Source organism: Neurospora tetrasperma (assembly GCF_000213175.1).
Source record: "Neurospora tetrasperma FGSC 2508 unplaced genomic scaffold NEUTE1scaffold_2, whole genome shotgun sequence".
NCBI classification, from domain to species: Eukaryota; Fungi; Ascomycota; class Sordariomycetes; order Sordariales; family Sordariaceae; genus Neurospora; species Neurospora tetrasperma.
In genome coordinates, this window is record NW_009799100.1 from 5,593,616 (window position 1) to 5,621,132 (window position 27,517).

Genomic DNA, 27,517 nt, shown 5'->3' on the forward strand with positions numbered 1-27,517 from the left:
ATGTGCAAACAGGTTTGATGTGATCAATGTACATGAATTTCAAACAAGGTCAGCGTGGTGTGACCAAGATGTGATTGTATCTGTGACGCTAGAAAACAAGGGCCGATTCTGCTAGTGATATAACAATTGTTATTCAAACGACGCGGGCATCGTGTTCCCCGCTTTGGATCTCTCTCAGAAGACGTCGAGGGGTGGCCCAATCTACGGCTCGTCGGCGGCAGGATAGCTATTGGAGCTTGAGCGTTCGAGGACGGAGTGGCTGTCGCGCTAAAGGGAGTGTGTAGGAGTCGACGTTTCCTTTGTTCGCGAATGGAGGCGTTGGAGTTTGCTTGGTACGATTGCATGAAGATTTTCTGGAGTTGTTCGCCTGGTTAGTTGGACAATGCAGAAAATCGAAGAATTATGCAAACGTGTTTGCTGTTGGTGTGAATGACAAAGGCCATCGGCGTTATTGATGCTGATGTGATCAAGATGTGATTGTATCTAGATTGGTGTAAACGGGGCGCTGTTTCTGTTAGCGACATAACGCAGTTCTTGGGTTTTGTCAAGTTGTGTCCCTCTCCGAGCGGAAGTGCAATCGGGTGATGATGAAGGGCCGCTCCAAATCCGAATGGAGCCCGTATGTCCAGCACAATTCGAAAAGACCGGTTGGCAAAGTGGAAGGCGGAATGTCCTGCGAAAGGAACTGGAAAGCAAACAGAACGAAACCGAAGCAGAACAAAGGGCACTGAAAAACACGGCCCGAGCGCCATCTCGGGCGTCTCACATCATGCGGGCTTCGTTGTCTCGTTCCTTCCTTCAACGTCTTGTCAATTCGGCTCAATTCCTTTTCCTTTCCCTTGAATGCATGCAAAGGAAATAGACGGACAAAAAAACAAGTGAATTCAATTTCATCCAATGCCTGCTTTCTACTAATCATCCTCCATCACCAGTTTACCACCCCTCAGTCAAACACATCAGTGGCATACCTCTCATTCCTAATCCCCTCAAACCACTTCAACGCCCTCTCCTCACTGACCTCGACATCCTCCACCGTCAATCCCTTCAGCTTCAACCCCTCCAATATCCCCTCGGGCAAAGCGTCCAGCTCGCCCTTCTCCCTCGCCTCCACAATCATCTTCTGCCTCTCCAACGCAATTCTGACCACCACCTTCTTCACACTCTCCCCGACCTCTCTGCTTCCACAGACATACACCTTGGCCCCCCGGTCCCACAATCCCGTCACTTCCTCGCGATCCTCCCACAGGCGATCGCCAACGTACTTGCACCCCTTGGTCTCTTGGCTCTCCGGGTACCGACTGAATGCCCTCCGGACCGACACGGCGCCAATGGATTCCCACTTGTCGAACTCGTCACGGTACAAGTCGTCCTGCTCCGGATGGCGACACCCGTAGAACAGCATGGCGGGCGCCAGACTCCGACCCGCAGCAATCTGCGCCGCGCGTTCCTGCACGAAGCCTCTAAACGGCGCCAGGCCAGAACCAGCAGCAATCATGATCAGGGGAGTCTTGTCAGCGTCTACCGGCAGGTGGAAGGCCTTGTGCGAAGGGCGGATAGACACATTCAACTTGTCGCCTGCCTCCAAGCTGGCCAAGTAACTGGTCGCCACGCCGACGTGTTTCTTCTCGGGGTTCGACAAGGAAGGACTTTCGAGAAGAGAGTAGGTCAGGGTAACGTGGGACGGGTTCCAGAGCGGAGACGAGGAGATGGAGTACTGCCTCACACGCATGGGCGGCAGCAAAGAGAGGAAGGAGGAGAAGGGCAGCGGGATGGACGGGAACTGCTCGAGCAGGTCGAGGATGGAGACGCGGCGCGACGTGATCTTTTCCGTGTACTCGGGTCCTGCCAACTGGCGCAGTGTGGCCTTGGTCTCGGCGTTGTCGGCGGCTTCGGCGAGAGCGAGGATGTTCTTCTTGGTGGCCGGCTGGGAGAGCTCGACGTAGGCGCCCAGGACGTCGTGAACCGGTACGGGCACGCCGGTGGGCAAGATGGTGGTCTGCCGGGACGCCTCGATGGTGATGTTGGTGTCCCACGCCAGTTGGAAGCGGCGCATGACGCGGTTGACCGTCTCCTTGGGGTTGATGGGCAGGACGGCAAGGTAGTCGCCGGAGCGGTAGGCGCCCGAGTCGCTGGAGAGCTGGACCTCGATGTGGCGCTTGGGAGGAGCACCCGGGGCGCTGATGGTCTTGGCGTCGACGACCACAGCCTCCTGGACGTCTTGCCTCAAGGTGGAAGAGCGAGGCTTGGAAAAGTTGACGGTAAGGCCGGATTGAAGTAAAGCCTCGTTGTCATCCTCCTTCTTGCTAACTTCGTACTTCTCTTCCATAGCTGGCCAGAACACCTCGTCCTCCCACTGCTCGAACTCGGTAAACATCTCGCCCTTGCCGGCGTCGGCGAGACCCAAAGAACAGATACGATCACCGCCGCGCTCGGACACGGTGTTGTCAACCAGCTTGGGAATACGATGGAAGGTCTGCGCCCAATCGCGATGACCGCAGCCAAAGACAGCGTACTGGACACCCTCGAGCTCGTTACCAGTCAAGCTCTCGAGCCAGCCGACGAACAAAGCCGCATTGTCAGGGGGTTGGCCCTCGTACGAGGCAGTGATGAAGACCACTGGCCTGTCCTTGGGCAGGTTCTGGTTGGCCGCATCCAAAGAGTCAATAATCGTCGCCGTGAACCCGTGCGCCTCGGCATCGGAAGCAAGGCGCTGAGCAAAGGTCTCGCAAGTACCCGTGTTGGAGCCGTAGTAGATGCTGATAGGCTTGCCCTCTCCGCTCTTCTTGGGCTGTCCCGACACGGGTCCCTGGGCAGTAGGCCTGGGAGCCACAAGCTCACCCTTCAGACGGCGCTCCAGGTCCAGAGCAGACATGCCATCGCGCAGCATGGCGCGCATGTAGAAGCCCTTGGGCTTGGTGGTCAAGGTCTGCTTGTACTGCAGCGTATAGTTGGGATCCTCGGGCATAAAGTTGAAGTTTTGCAGGCAAACCGCCATGACCAGCAGCGCCTCCTGCCACGCAAACGGACGACCGATACAGGCGCGCATGCCGTTGCCAAACGGCTTCCAGCAGTCGGGGAACTCCTTGTTCAAGCGCTCAAAGTTCTCGTCCAGCATGCGCTCGGGCACAAAGTCGTTGGCGGTATCTCCATAGACGGCCGGGTCGACGTGGGACTTGGCGAAGAGCAGGGCAAAAGGTTGGCCCTTGGAAACCTCGTACTTGCCGCCAATGACGGTGTCCTCCTTGGACTCGACGCCGATCACGGGAATGGTGGGGCACAGACGGAGGGTCTCGCGCAGGACGGCGGCGATGTAATGTAGCTTGTTCATGTGCTCGAGCTTGATGGGGCCCTTGCCGCACACGTCGTCGACTTCCTTTTGGGCCTTGCGGTAGGTCTCGGGGTTCTTGAGCAGCTGGACAAAGGCAAAGCTCAGGAGACCCGACGTGGTTTCGTGGCCCGCGATCAAAAAGGTGATGAGGTTGTCGATGATGCTGTCGTCGCTGAGCTTCCCGCCCGTCTTGGGGTCAACGCCGTCCAACATGGCCGTCAACAGATCCTTGCGCTCGGAAGGGTGCTCTTTTCTGGACTTGAGGACGCCCTCGGCGGTTTCACGGAGGACCCGGATGTCGTCATAGAACTTGCGGTCGACCTTGCTGTACATGAAGGCCGGAAGCGCCGGGCGTCGGGAGCGGTTGCCGGACTCGACGAGGAAGCTGGCCATGGCGTCGATAAAGGGGTGCATGTCGTCGTGGTAGTACGAGTTGAAGCGGTAGTCCATGGAGCACAGGGCGATGGTGTCGAGGGTCAGGCGGGTGAAGTCGTCGGTCACCTTGATGGACTGGTTGGGGCCGTGGCGGGCCCACTTGAGGGCGAGCTGGCTGGCAATCTCGTGCATCTCGGGGAACATATTCTGGATGGCCATGGGGCCAAAGGCCGGCATGAGGATTCGGTGGGCGATGCCCCAGTTGGGCTCGTCGTTGCGGGCGGTGAAGAGGCCATCGTGGATGCCGTGTCGGATTTCGTGGAGGGCGGAATTGACCGTCTTTTGGAATCGCTTTTCATCGCAGAGCTCGTGGACAAGAGCTTGAGAGGTCTGTTGACATTTAGCTGTGTGTACCAATGTCAGGTATGGTGAGGGGACGTACCACAAAGACGGTGTTTCTGCCGGGGAAGTTGAGACGGAAGATTTCGCCTGTCGATGTTAGCAAGGGATTTCCGCATCAAGTTGATGCATCTTGTACTCACCATATTGGTCGGCAAAGTTGAGCATGGACCCAAGGGGGAACTCGGTGTCAATGTCAAAAGAGTTGCCCACCAGGGGCAGCCCGGGAGGTCCGGGAATGGGGACTGTTTGTGGTGTTTCGTCTGAAGACATGATGTGTATGATGTTTCACACGCCTGGTGCGAAGGAATAAGCACAATTAGGATTTACGAGAGTGGTCGTTTTGGTTGAATAGTGAAACAAGGGTCGGAGTGTTGTACGGCCCCGGTGAAACAAAAAAGAGGCTACCAAGTACAAGCTGTAAGTGGGTGAGTGGTGGTATAGAGGGGATAGTCGGATACTGACTTGTCTTTCAGATGGTGGGATGGATCAACGTCTTTATACGAACATCACTGAACATCATCCAGGCAAATCAGGACGATGGGAAACGCATTACGACAGGTCGAACGATCCTTGTCGGTCTGGCCCCCCCACTTTATGATGGGTGTCAAGAAAAGACTGGTTTCGTTGCGTATCATTGCAGCGGGACTGGCGTTGGATGACTTGCCGTCCCCGATCCTCCAATGCCTCGGTTGTCCCCGAAGAACTTGTCTGTCCATGGCGCGGTCATTGAACGCATTGTCCAAGGCCCGACCGACATGTTTCGATCGGAGAATTCGCTTTGTTGGGTTAGGTTTGGGACCCTGTTTTTTTTAAGGTGAAGCCATTCCCGTCGGGTGTCCAGGGGTAAATCAGGGATTAGGGGTCCATGGGCTGACGCTAAGATAAGAAGCTATGTATCAACAACCTCGGTACAAAATTGGGTCTCGACTTGGTTCGATTGGCGGCGGTTCCAGCGGCATGTTTCTCACCAATTCTCAGCCTTCACCCCACCTACCCTAAAGCATGCGCGACGGGGAGACCGTCATTGTTCTATACTTCTACAGGGATAGCCTCGACGGCAAAGGCGGGACTGTCACCAAGTGTCTGAAGATAGTTCGCGGCCTTTATGAGAGATCAGCTACAGACCAGCCGTCATTGGTTGCGGGAGTTGAGAGACAGATGCGCTGAAACAACGGGCAGTGTTCCCGCAGCGCGTCCCTGTAGGGCCTGGCAATTCTGGGCGCTGCATGGATTCATCGTGGAACACGACGTACATCAAGACCAAGGGAAACGGCCAAAAGTCCGGTCGGTTGTGGTTGCGGTCGGTGTATGAGAACAAGACAACTGGATCCGGCTACGTTGGAGCGTCTATCCCTCCATCTTGAATAACATGGTTTGCGACTAATCATCTTGACGACATGCCTGTTGCTGTGTTATGCTTTATGGCGTTGTTGGTTGGTAGTTGGTAACGCCTACTCCGTGGCCTCGGTTGGAATGACGAATACGGCGGTGTCTGTTGTTGGTCACCGACGTCCTTGTGTTTGGCGACAGGTCACCAACTTCAAACCCGGGACGGAGTTCTGAATCGCCCTTGTCAACCGACCGGACTTCTTGCTCACTTTCCGCCGCCGCCGGTGCTCATTTCAGCCGACATCCGACGACACCTTGATGGCTCCGTGTTTTTTAGGCGACGATAACGGTCTCGATTACAGTACCCTGCCAAGACCTTGGCGCTGATCGTGTTCCTGACCGCTGCGATCATGTCTCACTTTGAGCCCTAACCCCAAGCCACTTGTCCTCCCCCCCTTTAGCTGCTTTGATGCCATCACCATTCATTCAGCTCGAGGACAATGAAGCACCCAAGGCACTCGATGTGGTTGTCCATTTCCGGCTGTACACGGTTACACGAAAGCGTCTCAACAAAGCGCCCCGAAACGTTTGAGCCTTGTTTGCGCCCACCCCTTTCATTTGAATCAACACCTCAAAAAGCTCACCGTCCTCTCGTCCAAACTGTGCCCATTCTTTCACCGACCAAGTTGGACACATATTCACAACTGTCCACGCAGATCTTTAATGACAATACCATCGTGTCACTGGAATCATGGTGCCGGAATTCCATAAAGCCTCTCCAAGAGGCGTCCTTGGCAACATATCGCATAACAATCGACAGTCAAGAACACCAAAATGACCAGTCCTGACCACATTCATCGGCTCTCGACCTGGGACAATGTCGCTCCACGCACATACACCGGTCGGGTGATTTGCTTCTCCTTTGATGACCATGCTCGCAAGAATCAGCCGGAGAGCGCCCAAACTCTCTTTGACTGTCTGCGGAGCAATCTCGATGTCCTGGGTAAAGAGAGGCCTGACTTTGCCGGAAAACTTCAGCTCGGAGTGAACTTGACACCCAGTCACAAAGACGGGAACGTCTATCTCCTCACGTCCTCCAGCTTTCGCATCAATCTGAGGCCCAAGTACCCCAAAGAGCTCGAGTCCATCTACGGACAAGTCACTGCCCAGAACGGCGCTGAGAGTGTAAAGGCAAAAGGGATCAAGTTCGATAAGAAGTACATCGACTACAACACCTTGAAGCGCTCCGGGTTCCCTGTGAAACCCTTCATCAATGAGGACCTGACCACCGACCTGATACTCGGCGCAGGAAAGCCCCCCGTCCCTGTTGTGGAGGTCGATGTTGTCTTTCTCAACGGCGGCTTCTTCTTCAACCTGCTCATCCACCACTCCTATTTCGACGGCAAGGCGTACCACAAGTTCCTACAATGCTTTGCCGCCTGTACTCGCGGAGATAAGCTTCCAAACTATTCGACCAATCCCATGATCAAGCTGCCCTACGAGCAGGGCCAGTCCCTCGCCGAAAAAGAATTCGAGGACATCCTCCGCTTTTGTCCCGAGTTCCAGACCTGGCCAAATCACGACCTCAAAGGTCCAACGCAGCCCATCACGTCCGACATCCTCAATAGCGAGAGACCCAAGTCCTTAAAAAACGACAGCAAGATCTTTCTCTTCAACTTTTCCAAGCTCAAGACTCTCAGCATTGAGCTCGCCCAGCTCCTCCCCAGCACCTCCCCGCCATCCGCCTACGCCACTCTCTGTGCTCTCCTCTGGGCACACACCCTCGTCGCCCGCGAAGTCTTTCTCAACAAGTCTTCCGACCCCAGCGAACGCGCCATCCACACCCACTTCGCCTCCCACCCTCCCTTTTTCTCTACTCCCGTCGACTGGTCCAGCACACGGCTTCTCCAAAAGTATCCCTCCCTTTCCTCCATCACCGCCCAGGCCTACTTTGGCAACACTATCACCTGGGCCATCACTACTCTCCCCGACACCTCTTTGCTCTACGACATTGCTTCAGGAAACAAGACCTCCCTCGCCCGCGTCGCTAGCGCAATCAGTCTTTCCATCTCCCGCGTCGACCCCTCCTTTCTTTACACGCGCGAAGCTCTGCTCGACAAAGTCCCTGATATGCGCCTGCTCGGTCTGCCGTGGGATAGTCGCATGCCGGCCGAGTGGGGGATGAATAGCTGGGCGGATTTCGGTGCCGATATCGGGTGGTCGTTGCCTGGTGTTGCGAGGACTCCGGGGGTGGAAAAGGGCTGGACGCTAGCGGATGCGCAAAGACGGGTGCAGAAGGAGGTGGGAGGGTCGGGAGGGCTGATATTGCCGGCTAAGAGAGCAAGGCCAGAAATTTGGGAGTGTCAGGTTAGTTTGCCGGAGGGGGCGATGAGGGCGTTGGAGGGGGATGAGGTTTTTAAAGAGTATTGGGAGGGGGTGGTTGGTGATGAGGCGGTGTTTGAGTGATTGGAATTTTTATCGGTTTTCGAGCAGTGTGCGGTGTTATCATGGAAAGAGTCAACGGAGGTATCGGGCACTGATGCCATGGAATGTGGAGGGAAAGAGTATCCGTATGGGAATGAAAGGCGCAATGTCGGAAGGCGTTCGTGGGGATATGCCCAGCTATAGAAGTGCGTTTTGGTGTTCAAATAGGCGTATAGGGATGAAAGTCACGGATTAGGTTTATAGATAGCGTGGTATGAGAATAAAGAATGACAATTGTCTACAATGACCATCGGCCATTCACCCGAAACTCACAAAAAGGTCATTGAACCACCAACAGCGAAGCACCCATTCACCCACCTGCCGTGTCCAGACCAACGTACTTTCCACTTGGCACCAATCTTTGTTAAACCTTGACCGAACCTGGACGGCCAATCCATTCACTGCCGTGTCTAACCTGATATTTAAACCATTTCCTGCGGGAAAACCGCAACACGATCCCTTTCTCGCATCATCCTCGAGATTCCCTCCAATAACCACAAGCAAACGCCCAAATCATCAGCCATGACCAGCAACGAGTCCATCATCACCACCTCCCCCCTCTCCCTCTGGAACAACATCGCGCCCCGCGTCTACACCTCCCGCGCCCTCTGCTTTCCCTTCTCCGCCCCCGCCCGCAACCTCCTCGACCCCCTCTCCTACACCTCCACCCTCCTCTGGTTCCTGCGCATCCACCTCCTTCGCATCGCCAAAGCCCGACCTGCCTTTGCCGGCAAACTTCAGCTTGGAATCAACCTTTTGTCAAACGAAAAAGGGAAACTCAAGCGAGACGGTGTCTATAACGATTGGCATGTTTACTTGCGGACTTGTTCAAACTGGGAGATTCCTTTGGGAGTGGAGTGGCCGGATGATGAAGAGGTGAGGGGGATGTATGCCGGTCTGGAGGTTGAGGGGGTTTGTAAAAGGGAAGTCAAGGGTTGGCCGAGGGAGTATTTGAGTTATGATGAACTGAAGAGGGCGGGGTTTCCGGTTAAACCGTTTATCAATCCTTTATTGACGGACTTGTCAACGCTTGAGGAGGACGGGGAGGCGGTGCCTGTTGTTCAGGTCAGGGTATTGTTCTTGAAAGGGGGGGTTATTCTCAACGTCTTGGGACATCATACGATGTTTGATGGAGGAGCTTTTACCCAGCTCTTGAACATCCTGGCTGAGCATACGAGAAGTTTGAGTTTCGAGTGGGAGAAGGTTCCGGACAGTCATGACTTGCGGTTGACTTTGCCGAGGATTGAGAAGCCGTATGAGGAGCTGATGGGAAAGTGTCCCGAGTACAAAGAGTGGGAAGATCACGCACCCAACGGCCCTACGCACCCCGTCTGTCCCAGTCTGCGCGAAGGCGACTCTTTGATTGGTTCCTCAAAGATCTTCGTCTTTACCTTTGCCAAAATCGCCCAGCTCCAAAAGGAATTGGCGACTCATGGTGTAGAAGCCAGCATCTACGAGTGTCTGTCTGGTCTCTTGTGGGCTTTGACGTACTTTTCCCGCGTCACGGCCTCCTCCACCGACCCCTCATCATTCGAGCATTTCCTCCACGACCACTTCGCCGAGGAGCAGCCCGTCTTTTCTACGCCTACCGACTGGATCGCTCGCGTCGCTGGTTTGACGTCGGCCGATCCTAAAGTTGTTGCTTTCAAGGAACAGATCGCCAAGGATACGAAGGAGTATCTGGGCAACAAGATTACCTGGATTAGCACCCGCCTGCCCTCGGCCTCTCTGCTAATCGACGCAGCAAAGGACGGAGATCTCGCTGCTCTGGCAAAGATTGTAGCAGCCATCAGCAAATCCAGTACCGATATGGCGGAGAACATGGAGGAGTATCTCACCACCCGGACTAGTCTGTTCCAAGCTCTCTCCATCTCGTCAGATGGCCAGGACACCCCCGACATCCGCCGCATCGGTCTCGCGTTCGACCCCCGCCAGCCGTCCGAATGGCAGATGAACAGTTGGAAGAACTTTGGCGCCGACACGGAATGGCGATTTCCTCCTCTTCCCTGTTTCTCGTCTCCCTCCGTGATGACCTCCATGGTCCCTACGAATGCCTTTTCTTCTTCAGCCTCTGCCTCTTATAGCCACCGCGACTACTTCAATGTGACTAAACCCGATGCTGTCCGGCGCGTGCAAGCTCGTTATGGTATCAGCGGAGGACTGTGGTTGCCGGCGAGGAAGGAGCAGAAGGAGGTGTTGGTGCAGATTGGTTTGCCGCGAGGAGCAATGGGGGTTTTTGAGCGATTGGTTCTGGATGGGAAGTGGGTGGATAGGGTCATTTGAACAGAGTTCCAGTTTGGCGGCGTTGTAGGATGAGGTTTGGGATCGGGAAATGGACTGCTTTTGTCGGAATGGTGGTCGGTAGTCAAGAAAGGGAAGGCGCAAAGTCGGAAGATATCACACCCACATGACTGAATTAGTCCGTTATTTAGATGACTTGTCACAGCATTCAAGAATTCTCGTTGCTTTTTACTTGATACTGTCCCATTAGTTTCAATTGGCGCATGCAGATCCTCGTATCATTTCTGGTGACACGACAGCTCTGTGGCGTTCGTTGGCTTCCATTACCCCTGACGATAACGGACGGGAAACAGATAAGGACGTACGTTCCCGACGGCACCTGAGACCGAGTTTTGCTCTTTCCTTCTACTTGACTTCTTCTGTAGAAATTTTCCACAAACTTCGACTTCAAAAACTGATATTTGAAATGGATACGGCCAAGTAATCCATCAGCGATATCGCGATCTTCTTTGACGCAGATCTTCCTTACCAGTCACTCGCTCGCCGCCATGCTGTCCACCGTCCTCTTCATCAGCCTCTCGGCATTGGCCACGGCCACCACATCTCCCAAACGCGGCTTGATCTTCACCCCCAACAGCGACTGGCCCAAAGATGACCTAGTCTGGATTACCGGTCCCAACAATCTAACCTGGTACCACAATTACCAATCCCTTCCGTCCTCCGAGTCCAATTATGCCGCCCTTTCCCAGAACCAGATTGAATTCGTGCCGACCATGTGGGGAGGGAACGAAAATGACACCGACTTCTTGGGAAATGTGACGGCCCTGATGGGGGTTGACTTGAGCAAAGACGAAGACAGGACCAAGAGCGCCGGCGGCAAGCGCAACATCACCCACGTCATGACTTTCAACAAACCCGACCAACCCTTTGACGTCGGCGGTAGCGAAATGGAACCCCGTGTAGCTGCCAAAGCATGGATCAAGAACATCATACCGCTTCGGCGACTGGGAGTCAAGGTCGGTCTGCCGCTTGTCAATGAGCTGCACACAAGCCAGAATAAACGAGACGAGGGGAACAAATCATGGTTGGACATGTTCTTTTCCAACTGCTCCGGGCTTCTGGACAAGGTGGAGGACGCAGAAGAGAAAGCGTGCGGGTTCGACTTTGTGCCTGTTTATTCTTTTGGGGACTTTGAGATGTTGAAGGACAGGGTCGGGATGTTTGAAAATGCGTGAGTCCTTTTATTTGGTCCATTGGTTTCCTCCCCTCCCCTTTCCATCCCATCACCAGATTATCACGTTATGGAACTCCGCTAATCCCTCCGTCACAGCTTCCCCGGCCTCGACATCTGGATCACCGAATTCGGCATCCCCTCCGAAACCCTCGAAAACACGCAAAATTTCTACAACCAATCTATCCCTTACCTCGACGGCAAGGAGAGCGTCAAGCGATATGCCTGGTTCGGCGCCTTTCGAAGTATCGTATCCAACGTCGGTCCCAATCAAGCCTTTCTGGATCCATACGGAGAGTTGACAGATATTGGGAGCTGGTATCTTGGTGGCAACGCAACGGGAAGAGAGGCCCTTCCGAGCGAGGACTACAAGGACGATAAGTGCACAAAGGAGAAGCCGTGTGGAGGGGAGGAGAATGGAGAGGGAACATTGCGGCCGAGCAGGCTCATTGTTCTTTGGGTCGTCGTCTCCTTTTTGTTGGTATAATTGCTTTGGGGGGATCTGTTCAACACTCACGCTCACTGTGGCCCCGTGCCTCCCTGATTCAATCCGCATCGCCCGCTTCCGTTACCCTCTCCTCGTCCACTCGCCGTCTTCCTCCCTCTTACTTCTGTCCGCCGCCTACTCAGCACAATCCCTATACCACTCCCCCAACTCGGTAACACCCCCCTCATCCCCCAACAGACTCGCCCACCTCCCCACATTCCCAATCGTCTCCGGTCTCATGGCTCCAAACCACGCATACCTCTCCACCCAATCCAACGTATCCAAATACTTGCAACTCTCCTTACAAAAGTGTTCCACCTCCTCCTTGGGCAGCGGATTCGCCTGATCCCAGTTCGTGCACGCAAACTCGGTAATCCACACGGGCTTATCCGGCCCCAGCTGATGATGCGTGCTCCAGATATAGTCATAAAACGCGCCCAAGTTCGCCCCGCCATACCAATGCAAACAGTAAAAGTCCACGTCGCTCCCCTGTGCCCGAATAGCCGCCATGAACTGCTGAAGCCACGTCACGCCCTGCGGCGCTGAACTAATCCCGGGACTTCCCGCCCTGACTCCCTGCCGGCGTAGGGGCTCGATAACCCGCAGCCATTCCTGCGCCGCTAGCTCGACGGGCATGTTACTTTGGTCGGTAAGCTCGGGCTCGTTAAACCCTAGCACTGTCGGCTGTCCGTTACATTCGGGATCCGGGTAGCAGGCGTTGAGATGCGAGGGGAGCTCGTCAATATAAACGTGGTTCCATTGCATAGGCACGAATTGCAGAGAGCAGCCTGGGCCGGTGCCGGGGGTTAGGCGCGGGGACCAGTTGTAGAGCCAGGAAATGAGGGAACCGGGTTTGGAGAAGAGGAAGGGCGGGTCGGGCGAGGCGACGGGGAAGGTTAGGCCGCGTTTGGATGTCATTTTGGGGCTTGGTTTGGGTGCCGGGTTTTAGGGGACGTTGGCGGTTGAGCTTGACTGAGGTTGATTGTTTTAGTGGAGGTATCTTTGACGGGTTGAAGCTGGAGGTGGTCGAGCTAACAACCAGAAATGAAGCAGAGAATAAAAGGGGCGAAGCCTTGACAGGAGATGCAAGTGGATTTAATCCTGATTGTTGACATTGAGGGTCGCCGAACCCGCCGACGCGGCACTGGGGCTGCGGCCGGGGCAGTGCACTGTCAGCCCCGTAGAAGGCGATAAGATAAACGCTAAGCGCTAAGCGACTTGGCTTGTTTAGCGGCTGGCGGTCCCCTGATGACGTAGCCTGGGCCGTTCCGTGGCAGTGCTGGCTCGATCGTGCCCGCTGGTTAGGGTTAGCTGTGGGAAAAGACGCTGATGAGGTGCTTGTTTGGGATGTCATCTTCTTCGTCAAGTCTGAAATGAGAGTCTTCAAAATGCGTTTGATGACCAGGTCATGGTCTTCTTTTATGCGCCAACGTTTTGAAAGGGTTGAAATGGCTCTGGTCGTTGATTTATCGCAGAGTGGCTAGCGACCCCTCAGTCTCGAGGCATCGCCAACCCGCCAAGGAACCTCGAAGTGGGAGGAGATAGCGAACCAATTTCCAGAGTAGTTGAGTCCGAAAGTGCCATAGAGGTATGAGAAATGGGCAAAAGAAAGTCTGGAGTATGCGGGTCATTGTGAGCGATTAGATCCTTTTTGAGTGGAAAAGGGACAAGTTGGGGTTCGACGCTGCAGTGGTGGAAAGATGAAGATAGGAAATAATGGAAAACGCAATGCAGATTCATGTTTTCTGGATTCTTCACTCAAAAATTCCTACCAACTGAACACTGGAATGCGGACAAACAACCAAGCAAGGGAAGCACGTGGTTCGCCGGCACTTGTGTCTTGCGTTTAATCCCGAGAATGGCTTCACATTGTTCCAGGCCGTGTGCAAACATTGTTCTTTACCCTTATCAGTCAACACATGTCCCGTCAAACGGTCATGATTTCGCTTCCCAATCCCTTGATGATGGAAGTTTGCCATGCTTCGAGAACACGGAGGCCCCTTGCAATTGTCTTATTCCAGCCGGATCATCGTCGTTTGCCCTTCATCAATCCATCCCTGGTCTTCATACAAAAGTCCGAGTCCACCCATTCAGTGTCAATCGTTATTTCTCCTGCATAGAAAAACTACTCATTTCAAACTTACGAATACCGAATCTTCATATCTCGAGCCTATAAGCAAAATGGACGCCAAACCTCATCATGCCCGTCCTGATCCAACTTTCCTCCAGGTCATTCGCGCCCCCTTCAAGTCCACAACGTTCGCTCTCTCGGGGGTAGGGTACGATTGGTACATTTGGAATGAGAAGCCTTTCGAGTGTCTGTAAAGGGCTATTTGCGTTGATGTCGGTTCCCACAGTCCTTCTCCCTCTCTAATGGGTACTGACATCTGGACAATTCAAAGTTATCTTGTCCAAACACGGCTACAGCGTTACGATATAGTCAGCAAGAGGAAAATCCACATCGTCATTCAAATCTCAACATCGTGTATGAACGCTATCCGAGTCCAGTCGCTCCATCGACCCATCCGTCAGTCCATCCATCCGTCCCAGCCGGTCACGTCTACCCTCTTCATGATATGATAAGGACAGCAAATGGTATCTTGGAGACAAAAGAGAAAACAAAACATTGTGCCATCCCTTCTAGCCATGGCCTTTTGTGTACCTTTGTATACCTACCTAGAACCACCCTCTCTGCATGGTCATGACAATGGAAATTTTGTCTACCGCAGTCTTTTGTCACTGTTCAGCACGGATACATGAGACAAGAGGAAGCCACGCGAGAACGAAATGAACCACGACATCGTCAAATATCCACCCAAGAATGCAGGAAAGGTCGATACTTTTTCATAACATCATAAAGCAAAACCAAACATCGCTTTTGTTTGTCAGGCCACAAGGAAACCACCACCCCAAAATCACTCAGGAAATGTGTATTGCTATGTAACAAAAAGAAAACCGTGTATTCTGTGTATCGAGTCGAAGCAATATCGAGTCGTCCGTGAAAACCATCGTCGTAGTACTGTCGTACAGAAAAACGCCTTGCATCGTCTTTGCGAATGCGCTGCGCTCAACTGGAGGCCAGGGATGGTCCCAACATGGGAGATGTTGTTGGCTTGCTGTTGTTGTTCATCGCGGTTGACGTTGTTGAGCCTTTCGGAAACAACACAATGAACAAGCAGACAAACAACACTCGCTGGGTCATGCCGTCCTTCCACGTACGTAGCCTGAAAACCAGGCCCACACGATGTCATTCCCGGTGGAAGAGGGATCGTGGGTATGTGTAGTACCGTACACTTGCTGTATCCTCGTCCGTAGTAGTGGGTATCGTTACCGGTGTCCAGTCCGTATCCGCGATCCAAAGGCCATAATCCGAAATCCGTAGTCCGTACCCGTGATCCATATTCCGTCGAATCCTTACATAATCGGCATTGCATCCACCGAAAGCTCCGAGACCGTGCTGAGATTGCTCCGGTGTCGCTTATGCACATGCATCGTGGTCGGGTCGTCAATCAGGGAACCGCCGGGGCCGGTAGTGGGAGCCTTCCTTTTCTGTGCAATGATTTGGTTGAGCGGAGGATCCTTGTGGAAGCGCCATGGGCTTGGGGTGACTTTGAAGTAGGGGGAAGCAAGAGGAAAGGAAGGGGGTAAGAAAAGATGGTCAGGTCCTACCATGGAATTGTTTTTCCTCCGGCGGGCGGGGGTGATGGGTGTAGTAACTGTCTCCAGACTGCCGGTCTTGATACCTCTCAGTGTGCCGTGGTAGTAAGGTCCCGAGAACGAAAGCGATTCCTGGGTGGCTCGGTCGCTGAGAATCAGCTGCTGGTTGATTTGGTTGCGCCGGAAAGCCCCGACAGCGTCCGCGTTGTTGGTCAGGTGGTTGAGCAAGGGGTGCATGTCCTGCTTGTCGCTGTCCTTCTTGGTCGGTGAGGTGGCGGCGCTCTCCGGGTCATATTCAAGCTCTTCGTCGACTTCCGAGTCGCTGTTATCGAACCTCAGGAAATCCTCAATGTCGAGCTTTGCCTCCTCCTCGTCCACTTCCTCAAGGCCCAGCTCGGAGTCGTCACTATCGTCTCTGGGGTAAAAGTCGTCGCCCATGGGGAAGAAGGCCTCGGCAGGACCCCACGGCTGTGTGTTCATAAAGTCGCCAAACGTGTTGGAAGACACCATGGCGCCCATCATGAGGTAGCCGGGGTTGGTCAGCAGGGGGGAAAAGTAGTCGAGGTTAGCCGATGGGACATCGTTGATGGCCTCAGTTGCCAGGTCTGCGGCCTGATGGTCCCTCTTGAAAATCATGATCTTGCGGGAGTTGGGGTTGAAGACAGCGATCGGCTTGTTGGAATCGGACCCGTCCAGATGGAAACGGCCGACGCGAGGTTTGCCCCGCTGGGACCGGTAGGGCCTCTCGGCCTCGGACTCTGAAGACACAGGCGCCGACTCGACACGTGCTACCTGCTTCTTCCGAATAATGGGCTCGGGGTCTTCTTCTTCTGTAGTTTCGCCGTCCGCTGTGACCAGTTAGCTCCGCACAAAGTTCGAGCACATTCTATTAACTCACTCTCGTATCCGTCAAGCTCCGCCTCGTGCGATTTGGAGAGAGCCGAGTCGGACGGTTCTGGCGTTATGGTCGGAATGGGTACCGTCAGGTTAGGCAAGAGAGGGGTAGCCAGCATGTTTTGTGGCACCTGGGCCTCATCCTCTGAATCCCCAAAGAACTCTTGCGGATTGCCGTCGTAATCCCAGAAGGACTCGGCCGAGGATGACTCATTGCCACGTTCAATCTCGATACGGAACGCGGGGTCCAGCTCGTTGCGGTCAACAAAGATATCAGGGAACAAGTCGGCATTGGATTCGGTCTCGGTGGTTGTCGAGTCCGAGTCACTGTCGTCGTCCGGAATACCGGCAAAGCGAACGTGACGCTTGACGCTGACCTCGGTCTCAACGGACGGTTCGGGGACTTGCTCGATGATTGTGCTCTCCTCGTGCTCCGACAGACCGCCCCAGCTCTCATTCTCGTCGGCAGCATTGTTGTCGTCGTCCTCGGGCTCGTCATCGTCATCATCTTCGTCGTCACCGTCCTCGTTCTGCTCGTCTTCTTCGTCCTCCTCTTCGTCTTCCTCGTCGGCATCGTGTTCTTCCTCCTGAGCAATCACTTGGGGCCGAGGGGTGTGTTCCAATGGACGCTTGCGGGAAGCTCGCGTCAAGAGATGCTCCTCCTCGGCCGCCATGACATTGTGCTCGTCATCTTCGCTCTCGCTGAGGTCCTCGACGGCCGAGTAGCCTTCATCGTCGGAGAGGTCGAGGGAGGAGGAAGATGTAGAGGAGACGGAAACCCGACGCTTGGTAGCCTTGAGCGGCGTCCGCGGGTTTTTTAGTTTGATGGTCGTCCGAGACATGGTGGGGGACTGGGTGACCGGGGGTCTGTAGTATAGGTTATGGGTGGTGGTTGGTATGATGCAAGCGGCGGTGAACCGTGCGCGGAGCTAAGATTCGACAAGATCTCTTTGGTCTGGTCGCGGGGTTGAAATGGGATTGTCCCAGTCGAGTTCTTTTGTAATGTCGTGTAGGTATAATTGGATGTCGGCTGGAGCTGTTGAGGGGTCTTGTAGGTTGGTGTCTGCCGAGGATCTCGAGAACAGCAGAGAAGAGCGAGACAAGAGACGGGGTCGGATTTGGGGTGGGGATGGAGTGACTTTGTGACGGTAGATATCGGTGGTAGCCGTACGGTATGGAATCGTCAGGTGGGCCAGTGGAGAAACGGGGTATGCTCCTCTCTCTTCGGGGCTGTAGGTCTGGACTATCTGTCTGTCCTCTTGTCTTTATAATGTTGTCTTGTGAAGTTGATGGTGTGTTGCAGTTGATTTGATTTTGGGTAAATGGCCAGATGGAGTAAACCTCGTTTTCCGGGCCTCGGTTTTCCAAGTCCTGCTCTGCCTTGCACCGGGACACTGCGCGTCCTATGCCCTGTCGCGGTATGTGCAGATGCTGTGCAGGGAAGAGGCCTTTTTCGAGGTTGAGAAAAGCCTGGATAGCTTCTGATAGTCGAGTGGTTATGGGTAGGGAGGGCAGGGATAGTGGGGAGATCTGGACTCTCTCGTTGAGGCTGCTGGACTGCGGGCGCTGTGGAAGGCACCCGCAGTGGGCGCTTAGAGCTCAACGACGGCCGAAGGCATCTTGAAAATCTCGACTGAAGCTAGTTTATGTATGCTGGTGTGGATTGAGAGGGCGACTTCGTTGTCTTTTTTTCTTTTCTGGGGTGGTTGTGGTGGTTGTGGTTGGGATGTTGAAAGGGAAAAAAAAAGGGAAAACAAGAGGAAGGGAGAGAAGGAGGGGAGCAGTGCTGCGGTCGAGGTCTGCGGTCCGTCGTCAGCCACTCAAACAGCAAAAGCGCAACCCAAGCCCAGGGAAACTTTTTTTTTTCGGCTTCACTTCACAGTTCAGGTTGCACGGCACCTCCCATTTGCTCCGTTGTTCCCTCGCAATCTTTTACTCGGCTGCTGCCACTCCTGGAGCCAGTAAAAGACTGCTGTAACTGTCGTAACGGCAGGTAACGAACTGTACTGATTGGGCTTGTCTCACTTTTATCCATCTCTGATTGGTTCAAATGGGTATTGCTGGTTCCACTAGCTCCACCACAACCAGATCGTGCATGTCGTGCGTTCCGCTCTCGAAAAAAAGGGAACGAAACCTTGAGGTTTTCTCCCCCGAAACTGCAGTGGCACTTGTCGCGGCCCGGTTGGCTGCACTGTTTCGCGCCAATGTGAACGCCAATTCGCCATTTGGCAGCTGGTTGAGATCCATCAAGAGAGTGGAACAGACTAAAATTTCACGAACGGTGACAAGCACTGCAATGGAACTAACAGACCCCACCCCACGTTGTCATCTCCTCCTTCAGTTCCGACTTCATCTCTTGGTGCTGCAAATGGGAGATGGGGGGGAATGCACGTGAACTATCGCGAGTCTTATCCGTCTTGATACTTATCTGGGCTCGAGTCTTGTCACCGCTCTTTTACATTGTTGGCTGCCAGGCCGCAATTGGAAAAGTTCTAGGGACCGTAGGGACGGGATGCAAGGAGGACAGAGCACATGTCAATCACGACACCTGGGCAGGATGTATGTACATGTACACCAGCTTTTACACATTGGATATCTGGCACGAGACTTGTGACACTCGACATCTTTCTTCTTCAAGCTGTGAAAAGAAGGGACCGTCGCTTCCCGAGACAAACGACTGGACATTATTCCAGCCGACCAGCGCTATTCTCGGCAGGGGAGGACTGGAATTTGAGGCTCCGCGATCCGCGAATTGCAACACACCCTCAAACTCGGGTTCAAGGTTCCCCGCATTCAAGACGGACATTCTCCGTTTGTCCAAGGTTGCCTGCCTGCTTGCTGCTTTCGGTCGGATGCCAGCTGGCGTGCTTGCTTTTGCAGCTCGAGGAGATTGAGGGAGGGGTAGAACTCAACGGAAGGGGCATCGCAGTACTCCGTGAGATGGAGGCAAAAAAATAAGGTTTCTTTCTTCGCCTCGGTTGCTGTTCCGCTTTCCAGATATCGCAAGCGGCGAGTCCATCTTTCGGCCCTGTTGTAGTATACGTAGTTCTTAACCGAAGCAGTCATCCCAGTTCCGACTTGTCCTTCCTACGGCTCTGTTTCAGCCAATGCCATGATCTCCCGTTGTTACTCTGGTGTGGAATACGGAACAAAATCTCACCCTCCTGAACGTTGATTGGTGGTGCCAGTTTTCCCTCTGGCCTTCTCAGGATGGCCTCTTGTCCTTCTCACGACGGACGTCGGCATATTGACGAAAGTGCCAAACAAACCGAGGCTGGATCCATCTGGTGAAAGTTTGCCATGTCGAAAGAAATGTCACAATGTTTCCTTGTCGTCATGACCCGAAATCTGTTGGGTAATTTCAGATCCCGGCTACAGCGCTAGCAACGGCAGAGTGAGGCGTACGGCAGAGGTCCAGGGGAAGAAGTGCATGCAGGAGACGCCAGCCCATTGCATTTGAGGGTCCAGATGGAAGGGGACCCGGCTGTTCCATGACGAGAGCCCATCGTACCTTGTAAGGTCTTTAATGAATATCGCTGACCTTGGGTCTGGAAACAGATAGGTCCAAAAGAGAGTGGTTTCCATTCACAACCGGCCAGCACTTCACTTCCTACCTGGAACGACTTTGGTCCCGTGTTGGGAGCACGCAAGCTCCCTTCCTTTAATTCTGATATCTTCCTCTGGCACGTCTGGCTGCAGGCTTTTTACGCCAGGGACCCAGGCGCCCGTCTTTGCCATCGTCCAGTCTCCACCGTGACGTTGCCCGCTGTGGATGATCCCGGTGATGCCAGTCGATTGGACTGTTCAAAGTTCTCAAGTGGAGGCGTTGATTTGGCATTGTGTAATATGTTCGTCCAGCATCGATCATGGTTCATACAAGTACGCTACTCTTGTCATTTCGGCAGTCTGGCCAGAGCTGTTCCGGATGTCAAACCTAAGATTAGAATGCGACAGGAGACCATGTGGTCAGTGCGCTCAATCGTGGTTTTCTTACCCCACACTGCTGATGACCCCGTATGTACGTAACGGAATGACTTGCAGGCTGGACCGTTTGCCTGCCGGTGCAACCTTGTGGAACTCAGGTCCATCCTGACAGATCTTATCTTATCGTGGTTGCTACGGAAACTTGTTTGTGTGCTGGGCTGTTGATCGCCTTGCTTCTTCCGATCCCCCTCGTCAACACTTTTCCCAAAGCTGACTGGTTGGACGACAATTTGCCTCGCCGCGTCCGGGATGATGACTTGCAGTTGAGGCTCGCCAATCTGCTGACTACCCTCGTTAATCGATCACCACCGGTCGCGTTCAGCTAACCGACCACAACGCGAGAACAAGCACTAGCTTGAAATTGAAATACAATAGCCCGTGAATCCAAATCAACATCATTTCTCGTCTCCCGAATGCGGCGCAACATCCCTTCCCATTACACAACCTAAACCCGCGCATTTCACCGCGGACAACATGGACACTCAGCCAACATCACACAGCCTTTTTGAGGTTTACCTTCGACTGCGCCCAGCCAACACCGTTTCGACGTCTGGCGATCGCTTCCTCGATGTCGATGTCCCAGAACCCGGCGAGAGCGCACCCAAACATATCACCCTGAACCCGCCAGCCGATCGACGCCGAGCAATCGAAAAGTTCGCCTTCACCCAGGTATTTGAGGAAGATGCCACACAGCTTGATGTGTTTCACTGTACTGGGGTCGCCGGCTTGGTGGAGGGCGTGCTTGCTCCCTATGGTGATGGAACGGATGCCTTGTTGGCGACGCTGGGAGTGACGGGTTCTGGAAAGGTTTGTTCAGTACTGTGATGCCGCGGAAAAGAGAAGAGATACTGACGATGGAATACCACTGCAGACACACACCATGCTGGGAACACGATCCCAGCGCGGCCTCACCCAAATGTCCCTCGACCTCATCTACCGCTCGCTCGGCCATCGCGTCCTTGATCCCTCTACATATCCAAACCTCGAACAATCCATCAGCGCATCCGATCCGTCAGAAGCCAATATCCTTCCAGCCACGGCCTACCTCGAATCGGTATATGGCACAGATCCAACGATATCCTTCCTGCGCGGAAGCGGCAATGGCCGATCGACACCTCCACAAGTACGACCTTCTGCTTCTTTTTCCGCTCGACCGTTCGCTTCTGTCTCTTCTCGAGTCCCAACCGATAAGCCCATCTGTCGGACCTCTTCTACTTCATCTGTGGCGCACCAGTTTGGCGTAAGAACTCCAGCTGGACCCTTTCAACAAGCCCAGCGGTCGGCCAGTATCCGACTCGTCGTTACCGAAGAACCAGAACAAGAGGAAGAAGAGTCAACCGTGTTCTTTACGCCCCCTAGTCGAGCGGGAACCGTGACTCCCACGCAAACAACAACAAGCAGGCTTCCGTGCCCAAGTCCGAGTGGACTTGGTAACTCTCCTCTCCAACGAAGTAGTCGGCTTCCAACCTCCCAACCCCAGCGGGTTGGGACTTCTCCTACTAAGCAGCTCCGGCCAGTTGCCTCTTCAACTCTTCCACGCTTCACAGCTACCTCTTCCCTCCGTTTTGCAACTGTCACAGCAGCAACTAGACCCTCTAACCGTTATCAACAGAACGAATCGTCCACTCCACGCCGTTTCCGCCCTTCCACGCTTCCCCAGAACCCCGACATAAGCCATCTAACCATTCCCTTTGACGCGTCAGCCGAGTACGCCATCGTCATCTCCATGTACGAAGTCTACAACGACCGCATCTTCGATCTCCTTTCTTCCCCCGTGAAGTCGGCCGCCACCAAAGAATACCGTCGCCGACCCTTGCTGTTCAAACCCACCGAGCTCTCGCCGGACCGAAAAGTGGTGGCGGGACTACGAAAGGTGGTTTGCGGAAGTCTCGATCAGGCGTTGATGGTCTTGGAAGCGGGTTTGCAAGAGCGAAGGGTGGCAGGGACAGAGAGTAATACGCAGAGTTCGCGGAGTCACGGGTTTTTCGTGGTGGAAGTGAAAAAGAGGTTTTCCCTTGGTGGGCAGCACACGGGATGGTACGGAGGCGCAGGATGGGCCGGGAATTCGCTGACCATCGTGGACCTTGCGGGCAGTGAGAGGGCCCGAGACGCAAAGACAGTCGGACAGACATTGGCCGAGGCGGGCAAGATCAACGAGAGCTTGATGTATCTGGGGCAGTGTTTGCAGATGCAGGTGGCAGGTGGGAAGGAAAAGGTATGACCTTCCTCGAACACCTTGATGGAAAGGGGTGCTAACGAACCGTAGCCGAATCTGGGCTTGATCAGGCGGTGCAAACTGACCGAGCTGCTGTTCACCAACTCGTTCCCCACGGGCAATAACCAGCAACAGCATCGAAACCCGCAGAAAGGCATCATGATTGTCACCGCTGACCCCCACGGCGATTTCAACGCGACCTCTCAAATCCTTCGCTACTCTGCCCTCGCCAAGGAGGTCACCGTTCCTCGCCAGCCGCCCTCGTTTCCTCCCCCCAACTCCTTCTCCAACTCGTTACCGCCTATTGGCAGTCCAAACCATCAATACCTCTCCTTCCAACAGACTCTCGAATCCGCCGCTCTCGAGATCTCCAGGCTACAAGAAGATCTCACCTATCTTCGGCACGCTCTCGACTCGGAACGGAGCCTACGCGAACAGGCTGAAGCGCATTTGTTGAGCATGGAAGATAAGATGGTCGAGCTGGAGCAGGCAATCCGCGAAGATTGTGCGGAGGAGTTCGAGAAGCGTCTGGAACTGGAAGTCAACAGGTGGAAGACGATTGTAGATGGGGAGAGGGAGAGGGGGGAAGAGTTTTGGCGGGGGAAATGGGGAGTGTTTGAGCGGATGGTAGAGGCTGATGGGGATGTCGACATGGATATGGACGTGGACAGTCCGAAGAAGCCAGAAAACACGACGCTGGTGGAAACGAGAACAGTGGAAGATAGAGAGGCTCGACGACAGCTGGAAATTCTTGCCGACGAAAACGAGCGGCTACAGAGGGAGAACGAATCACTTAAACAGGCTTTGGCAGCCTGTATCGATCCTGCCAAGTCGCCCAGTCGCAGATCGCCTAGTCGCAGTCGGAGGAAGAAGGCTCAACTGAATTATGCGGAAGATGATGATGGGTTCTTTCAGGAGTTGAAGAGAGATCAAGGGGATATGGCCATGGATGGCTTTGGGGAGGGAAATGGGGTCAGTGGCAGTCATGGAAGTCCGACGAAGAAGAAGAGGATCAGGAGGTTGGGAGCAAAGAAATGGGGACAGGGGTTGGATGATGATGATCCTTTCTAGATGGCACCAGCTGAGCAGCGTGGTGTCAAAGATGGATCATGTCGGGTTATTTGTACGAGCACAGGACATACAATGGGTTCACTAAGCGTGCCGGGTTATGAAGGGAATTGCATTTGTTTATACCCCGTTGTTGTTTGTTAAGTCATGTCAACATCAGGCATAAGGAAGACAATGAATCAATGTTGTTACCGTCAAGGACCCTTGTTCTTGCCTGGCTATCTAGGAACGTCTCCGTCCTGTCGTTCTTTTTGTACACAAGTTCAACCTGGTAGCAAGGCCTACGACGGGGTACTTATATGGACATCCCGTCGCTCGTCAAGGTAGTCTGACTCCCTTGTGGTTGCCCAACAAATGGCATACTCTAGACTTCACCCTTTGGGGAGCGGGCCACGTTATTGCGGCTACTGTCACCATACCTGTAGACATTGCGAAGGCATGATCATGTTACAACACCTTGTACCAAGAGGCTCGCAGGCCAACACCTATTGTCCTTACAGAAATAACTCCCTCTAGCTACAAACTCGGCCGCCTGTTTCAACAACCTCAACCCAAGCCGGAACGCCAGAACGATTCCCCTATCCCCGTCGACAAGAAGGAAAACGGCAACTCTGCGTTTCCCTCCCCTCAAACCTGACGCCGCCTTCGTTACCCCTGGCCCTGGCCCGCCACTTTAGAGTCAAAGTCCCTCCGAACTATATGCCTCCTCGTCATATACTGCGCCCTCCTCTTCTTCTTCATCCTCTTCGTCTCCCGCGGCACCGTCCAAGCACCACGCTCACCACACTCACCACGCTCACCAGCACCAGCGCCAGTCCAGCCCAAACCTCAGCACCCACACTCACACCAACTCTAAAACCAGCACCAAGGCCACCACCCACAACCGGGCGCCTAAACATCAACTCCCACAGCCCCACTCCCGCTGCGGCCCCTACCGTCCCAAATCGTACTGCACAAGCAGTCTACACCGATTGACTGCACGCAAGCCACCTTGATCACGACGCTTTATAGCTTACAGCTTAGCCTACGGGAGTGTGAGTTAATCAACGCTTGGTTTGGCTCGAAGGATACATGACAGGGGCATGGGCATGACTCGTGAGGATAGGTAGAAGGGGGAGTGAGCAGCTGAGTGGGAGGTAGATGTTGGAAAGCGTCAGGGGGCATTGTTTTTTTGGGTGCTGTAGGGTTTGGGGGAGCTGTATGGACACCCGCCTCGGGAGTCAGTCTGGTCTATCCGGCGTTCCTGTTACGCCGGCGGTCTGTCAAGGCTTGCTAGATCATCCGGTTGCTTGTGCATGGTTTAGCTGGTGCTTCTGCTGGTGTTTTTCATAGTAAAATATCGTTGATTCCGCACACATGCAATGCATAACTTGCCCGTGAAATGAATGGAGATACATGTCCTCGGTCGTATCGAAATTACGTCTGGGACAGAATCCGTAACCCACCATTCTAGAGCCCTGATGGAACTGGAAGGAGCGTGCTTGGTGGTACTTCTGCTTCTCAATTTGCCCCTTGAGATCGATATCGCAAAAATTCCATCTCCCCCGAATTTGTTCGTACGCAGGAAGAAAACCTCGCATGCCTCTCTCCCGCTGCTTGCACCACACGTTCTTCGAGACACTCTCTTGACGCACGGTCACCACGCATTATCGAATTTTTCGCCCATTGCAGCCATTGCTTCTTCCACCACTACGATTTTGTCGAGTCATCTACCCAGGCCGGGTTGTCGCCTCTCCGTCTTCTGCAGTTTGCATACGAGTCCGGTGTCCGTCTGCATCTCTCAATCCAGATTCTTCGAAACAATGGACAGCGCAATTGTGCAGCTATCGGACTTGGTGCGCGCTGCGTCGGCGACCGTACGGTCCTGTACAAGCACCTCCGCCACTCCGTATGTGCTTTTTTTCTTTTTTTTCTCTTTTTTTCTTTGCTACCCGGAAATCCTTTTGGGCAAATAGCCAGACAAGAGTATAATAACCCTTCGTTCCCCTCTCAATTCTCCAGTCATCACATCGTCCTGGATCTACCAGAACAATCACATCCACAACTTGCTTCGCCAATCCGTAAGCATTTCGTCGTCCATATCCTCGAAACTCGGTTATCAAACGTCTTTTCCATCTCCTACCTAGCTAACACAAAGCAACCCACAGAAACCCGAACTAGCCTCGCCATGACATCAAGTCATAACCAACCCGATCAGCCTCCGATGACTTCCATCTCTGACGACTACGTCATGCTGGCAAACGGAACGTACTCGGTCCAAATGACCCCTAGCTCTGGGTCTGAAGATGGCGGCGACGACGAAAGGGAGCCTCTCATGTCTAAGGAGTCTTTGCCAACCACCAAGGCTTCCGTCTCTGAAGCCCACGCAGACACCAAAAAGCGTGAACATGGCGATGACAACGAAAAGGAGTCTCTCGAGCCTAAAGAGTCCTTGCCAACCACCACGGCTTCCGTCTCTGGATCCCATGCAGGCACCCAAAGCAATATTGCGCCTTCGAACAAGGTACGTCTCGGAACAAAGTCTCGGCCCCTCGACAATCGTGCTGAACTTGTTACTTTAGGTTATGTGCGCTACACACAGTTTCAGAGCTGGAAATTCACTGCAGCTTAGTTTCTCTCGCGGCGATCGTCTCCACGTTATCGGTCGTGAGGGTGACTCCTGGTGCGAAGCCTTCAACCCTGCACTACCTGACAAGCGCGGTCTCGTGCCCATCTCATACTTCAAAGACATTGATTTCTGGGAAACAACGCTGGGTAACTGTTTGCTCATTGTATTGCCTTTGTCTATCTTCCTTTTCATTTTAATCGGGCCCGTTATACTCGTTATCTATGGACCTTCCATTCTGGATTGGCTGGCGTTTGTCGAGCCTACCAAGTCATCCATCTCGTCGTCTTCCGGAGCGCGCAAAGTCCAGATCCCTCTTTGCGGCCCCACCAAGCCCTACGAGTCATATCACCTCCTTCCAGTCTTTAACCGTACCCCCTACGGCATTCTCGACTGCAACCACAACGCCCCCCATGCCGAACTATTGCAATCTTTCTTCGAAAAGTCCATCACAGACACCCTTACCCACTTTTACAACAGGGGTGAAGTACCTGACGAAATCGACTGCCATCCCTGGAAGCGTCCGATATCAAGGGACGCCGACGAGTCACTGCGATCAAGGCTGAACAAATTCACCCCAGAGGAGTGGGCTATCCAGTGGCTCTTCCTGAAGGAGGACCGTTCCGTAGCCGACATCTCGATTCTTCCCATATTAGGTATCAATACACCAGGTCCGATGCCGTGCAACAACGATGAGACAAGTCTCCGTAGACGGTCTCACCAGTACATTGCTCAGATGGAGGTGGTGAGGCAGGAGATTGCGAGGAAGGCGCAACTGGAAATTAAGGAGCTGGAGGATAAGAAGAAGAACGAAGGAGACACGGAGCCGTCATTGTGGACGGACATGGGACAGATGGTGGAACAGATAGTTAGGAATTTGTAGTTGGGGGAAGACATGGGAGACGTTTTGCTTCTGCTGATGTACTGCTTATTGTTGGATGCCCAACCATGTTGATGGGTTTCTATTGTGCTCCCAGGCAATTGGGGGCCGATGGCCTTGCACTGGATTTAGTTTCGGTTACTGTTCTGTGCGTAGACTAGTAATTATAATGCTAGTCCGCTATTTTTATCTCTCCCGCTGTTGTATGTTCCTCTGTCGAGACCACCAACGTATTGGAAGAACTCCCGAAGGAGTGAAGCCTCGGCAAGAATATCTTTCACAGGCTGCAGGACTTTAGCACAGTCCGATACTGGTCGATAATGGCTGAACAAGGATG

General features: G+C 53.7%; 5 protein-coding genes across 5 annotated transcripts; 3 read left to right on the plus strand and 2 right to left on the minus strand.

Moving 5' to 3' along the window:
- Positions 1–862: 862 nt before the first annotated feature.
- Positions 863–4,433, minus strand: NEUTE1DRAFT_145879 (uncharacterized protein; the record flags this gene model as incomplete). The annotated part of the gene is made up of 3 exons (XM_009851883.1): positions 863–4,093; positions 4,146–4,192; positions 4,246–4,433. The coding sequence occupies 3 exons, from the start codon at positions 4,373–4,375 to the stop codon at positions 944–946; spliced, it is 3,327 nt and encodes a 1,108-aa protein (XP_009850185.1).
- A 1,835-nt stretch (positions 4,434–6,268) lies between these two features.
- On the plus strand, positions 6,269–12,235 carry NEUTE1DRAFT_121688 (uncharacterized protein; the record flags this gene model as incomplete). Its single annotated transcript, XM_009851884.1, has 6 exons — positions 6,269–7,801; positions 7,950–8,064; positions 8,439–10,192; positions 10,410–10,520; positions 10,678–11,390; positions 11,490–12,235. 6 exons carry the CDS (start codon positions 6,269–6,271, stop codon positions 11,875–11,877), a joined length of 4,614 nt encoding a protein of 1,537 aa, XP_009850186.1.
- A 2,559-nt stretch (positions 12,236–14,794) lies between these two features.
- On the minus strand, positions 14,795–17,270 carry NEUTE1DRAFT_80619 (uncharacterized protein; the record flags this gene model as incomplete). The annotated part of the gene is made up of 2 exons (XM_009851885.1): positions 14,795–16,382; positions 16,433–17,270. 2 exons carry the CDS (start codon positions 17,268–17,270, stop codon positions 15,292–15,294), a joined length of 1,929 nt encoding a protein of 642 aa, XP_009850187.1.
- Positions 17,271–20,886: 3,616 nt separating this feature from the next.
- On the plus strand, positions 20,887–23,890 carry NEUTE1DRAFT_80620 (uncharacterized protein; the record flags this gene model as incomplete). Its single annotated transcript, XM_009851886.1, has 4 exons — positions 20,887–21,219; positions 21,284–21,535; positions 22,025–22,627; positions 22,679–23,890. 4 exons carry the CDS (start codon positions 20,887–20,889, stop codon positions 23,696–23,698), a joined length of 2,208 nt encoding a protein of 735 aa, XP_009850188.1.
- Positions 23,891–25,862: 1,972 nt separating this feature from the next.
- NEUTE1DRAFT_109457 (uncharacterized protein) lies at positions 25,863–27,183 on the plus strand (the record flags this gene model as incomplete). The annotated part of the gene is made up of 2 exons (XM_009851887.1): positions 25,863–26,198; positions 26,257–27,183. 2 exons carry the CDS (start codon positions 25,863–25,865, stop codon positions 27,181–27,183), a joined length of 1,263 nt encoding a protein of 420 aa, XP_009850189.1.
- Positions 27,184–27,517: the final 334 nt, after the last annotated feature.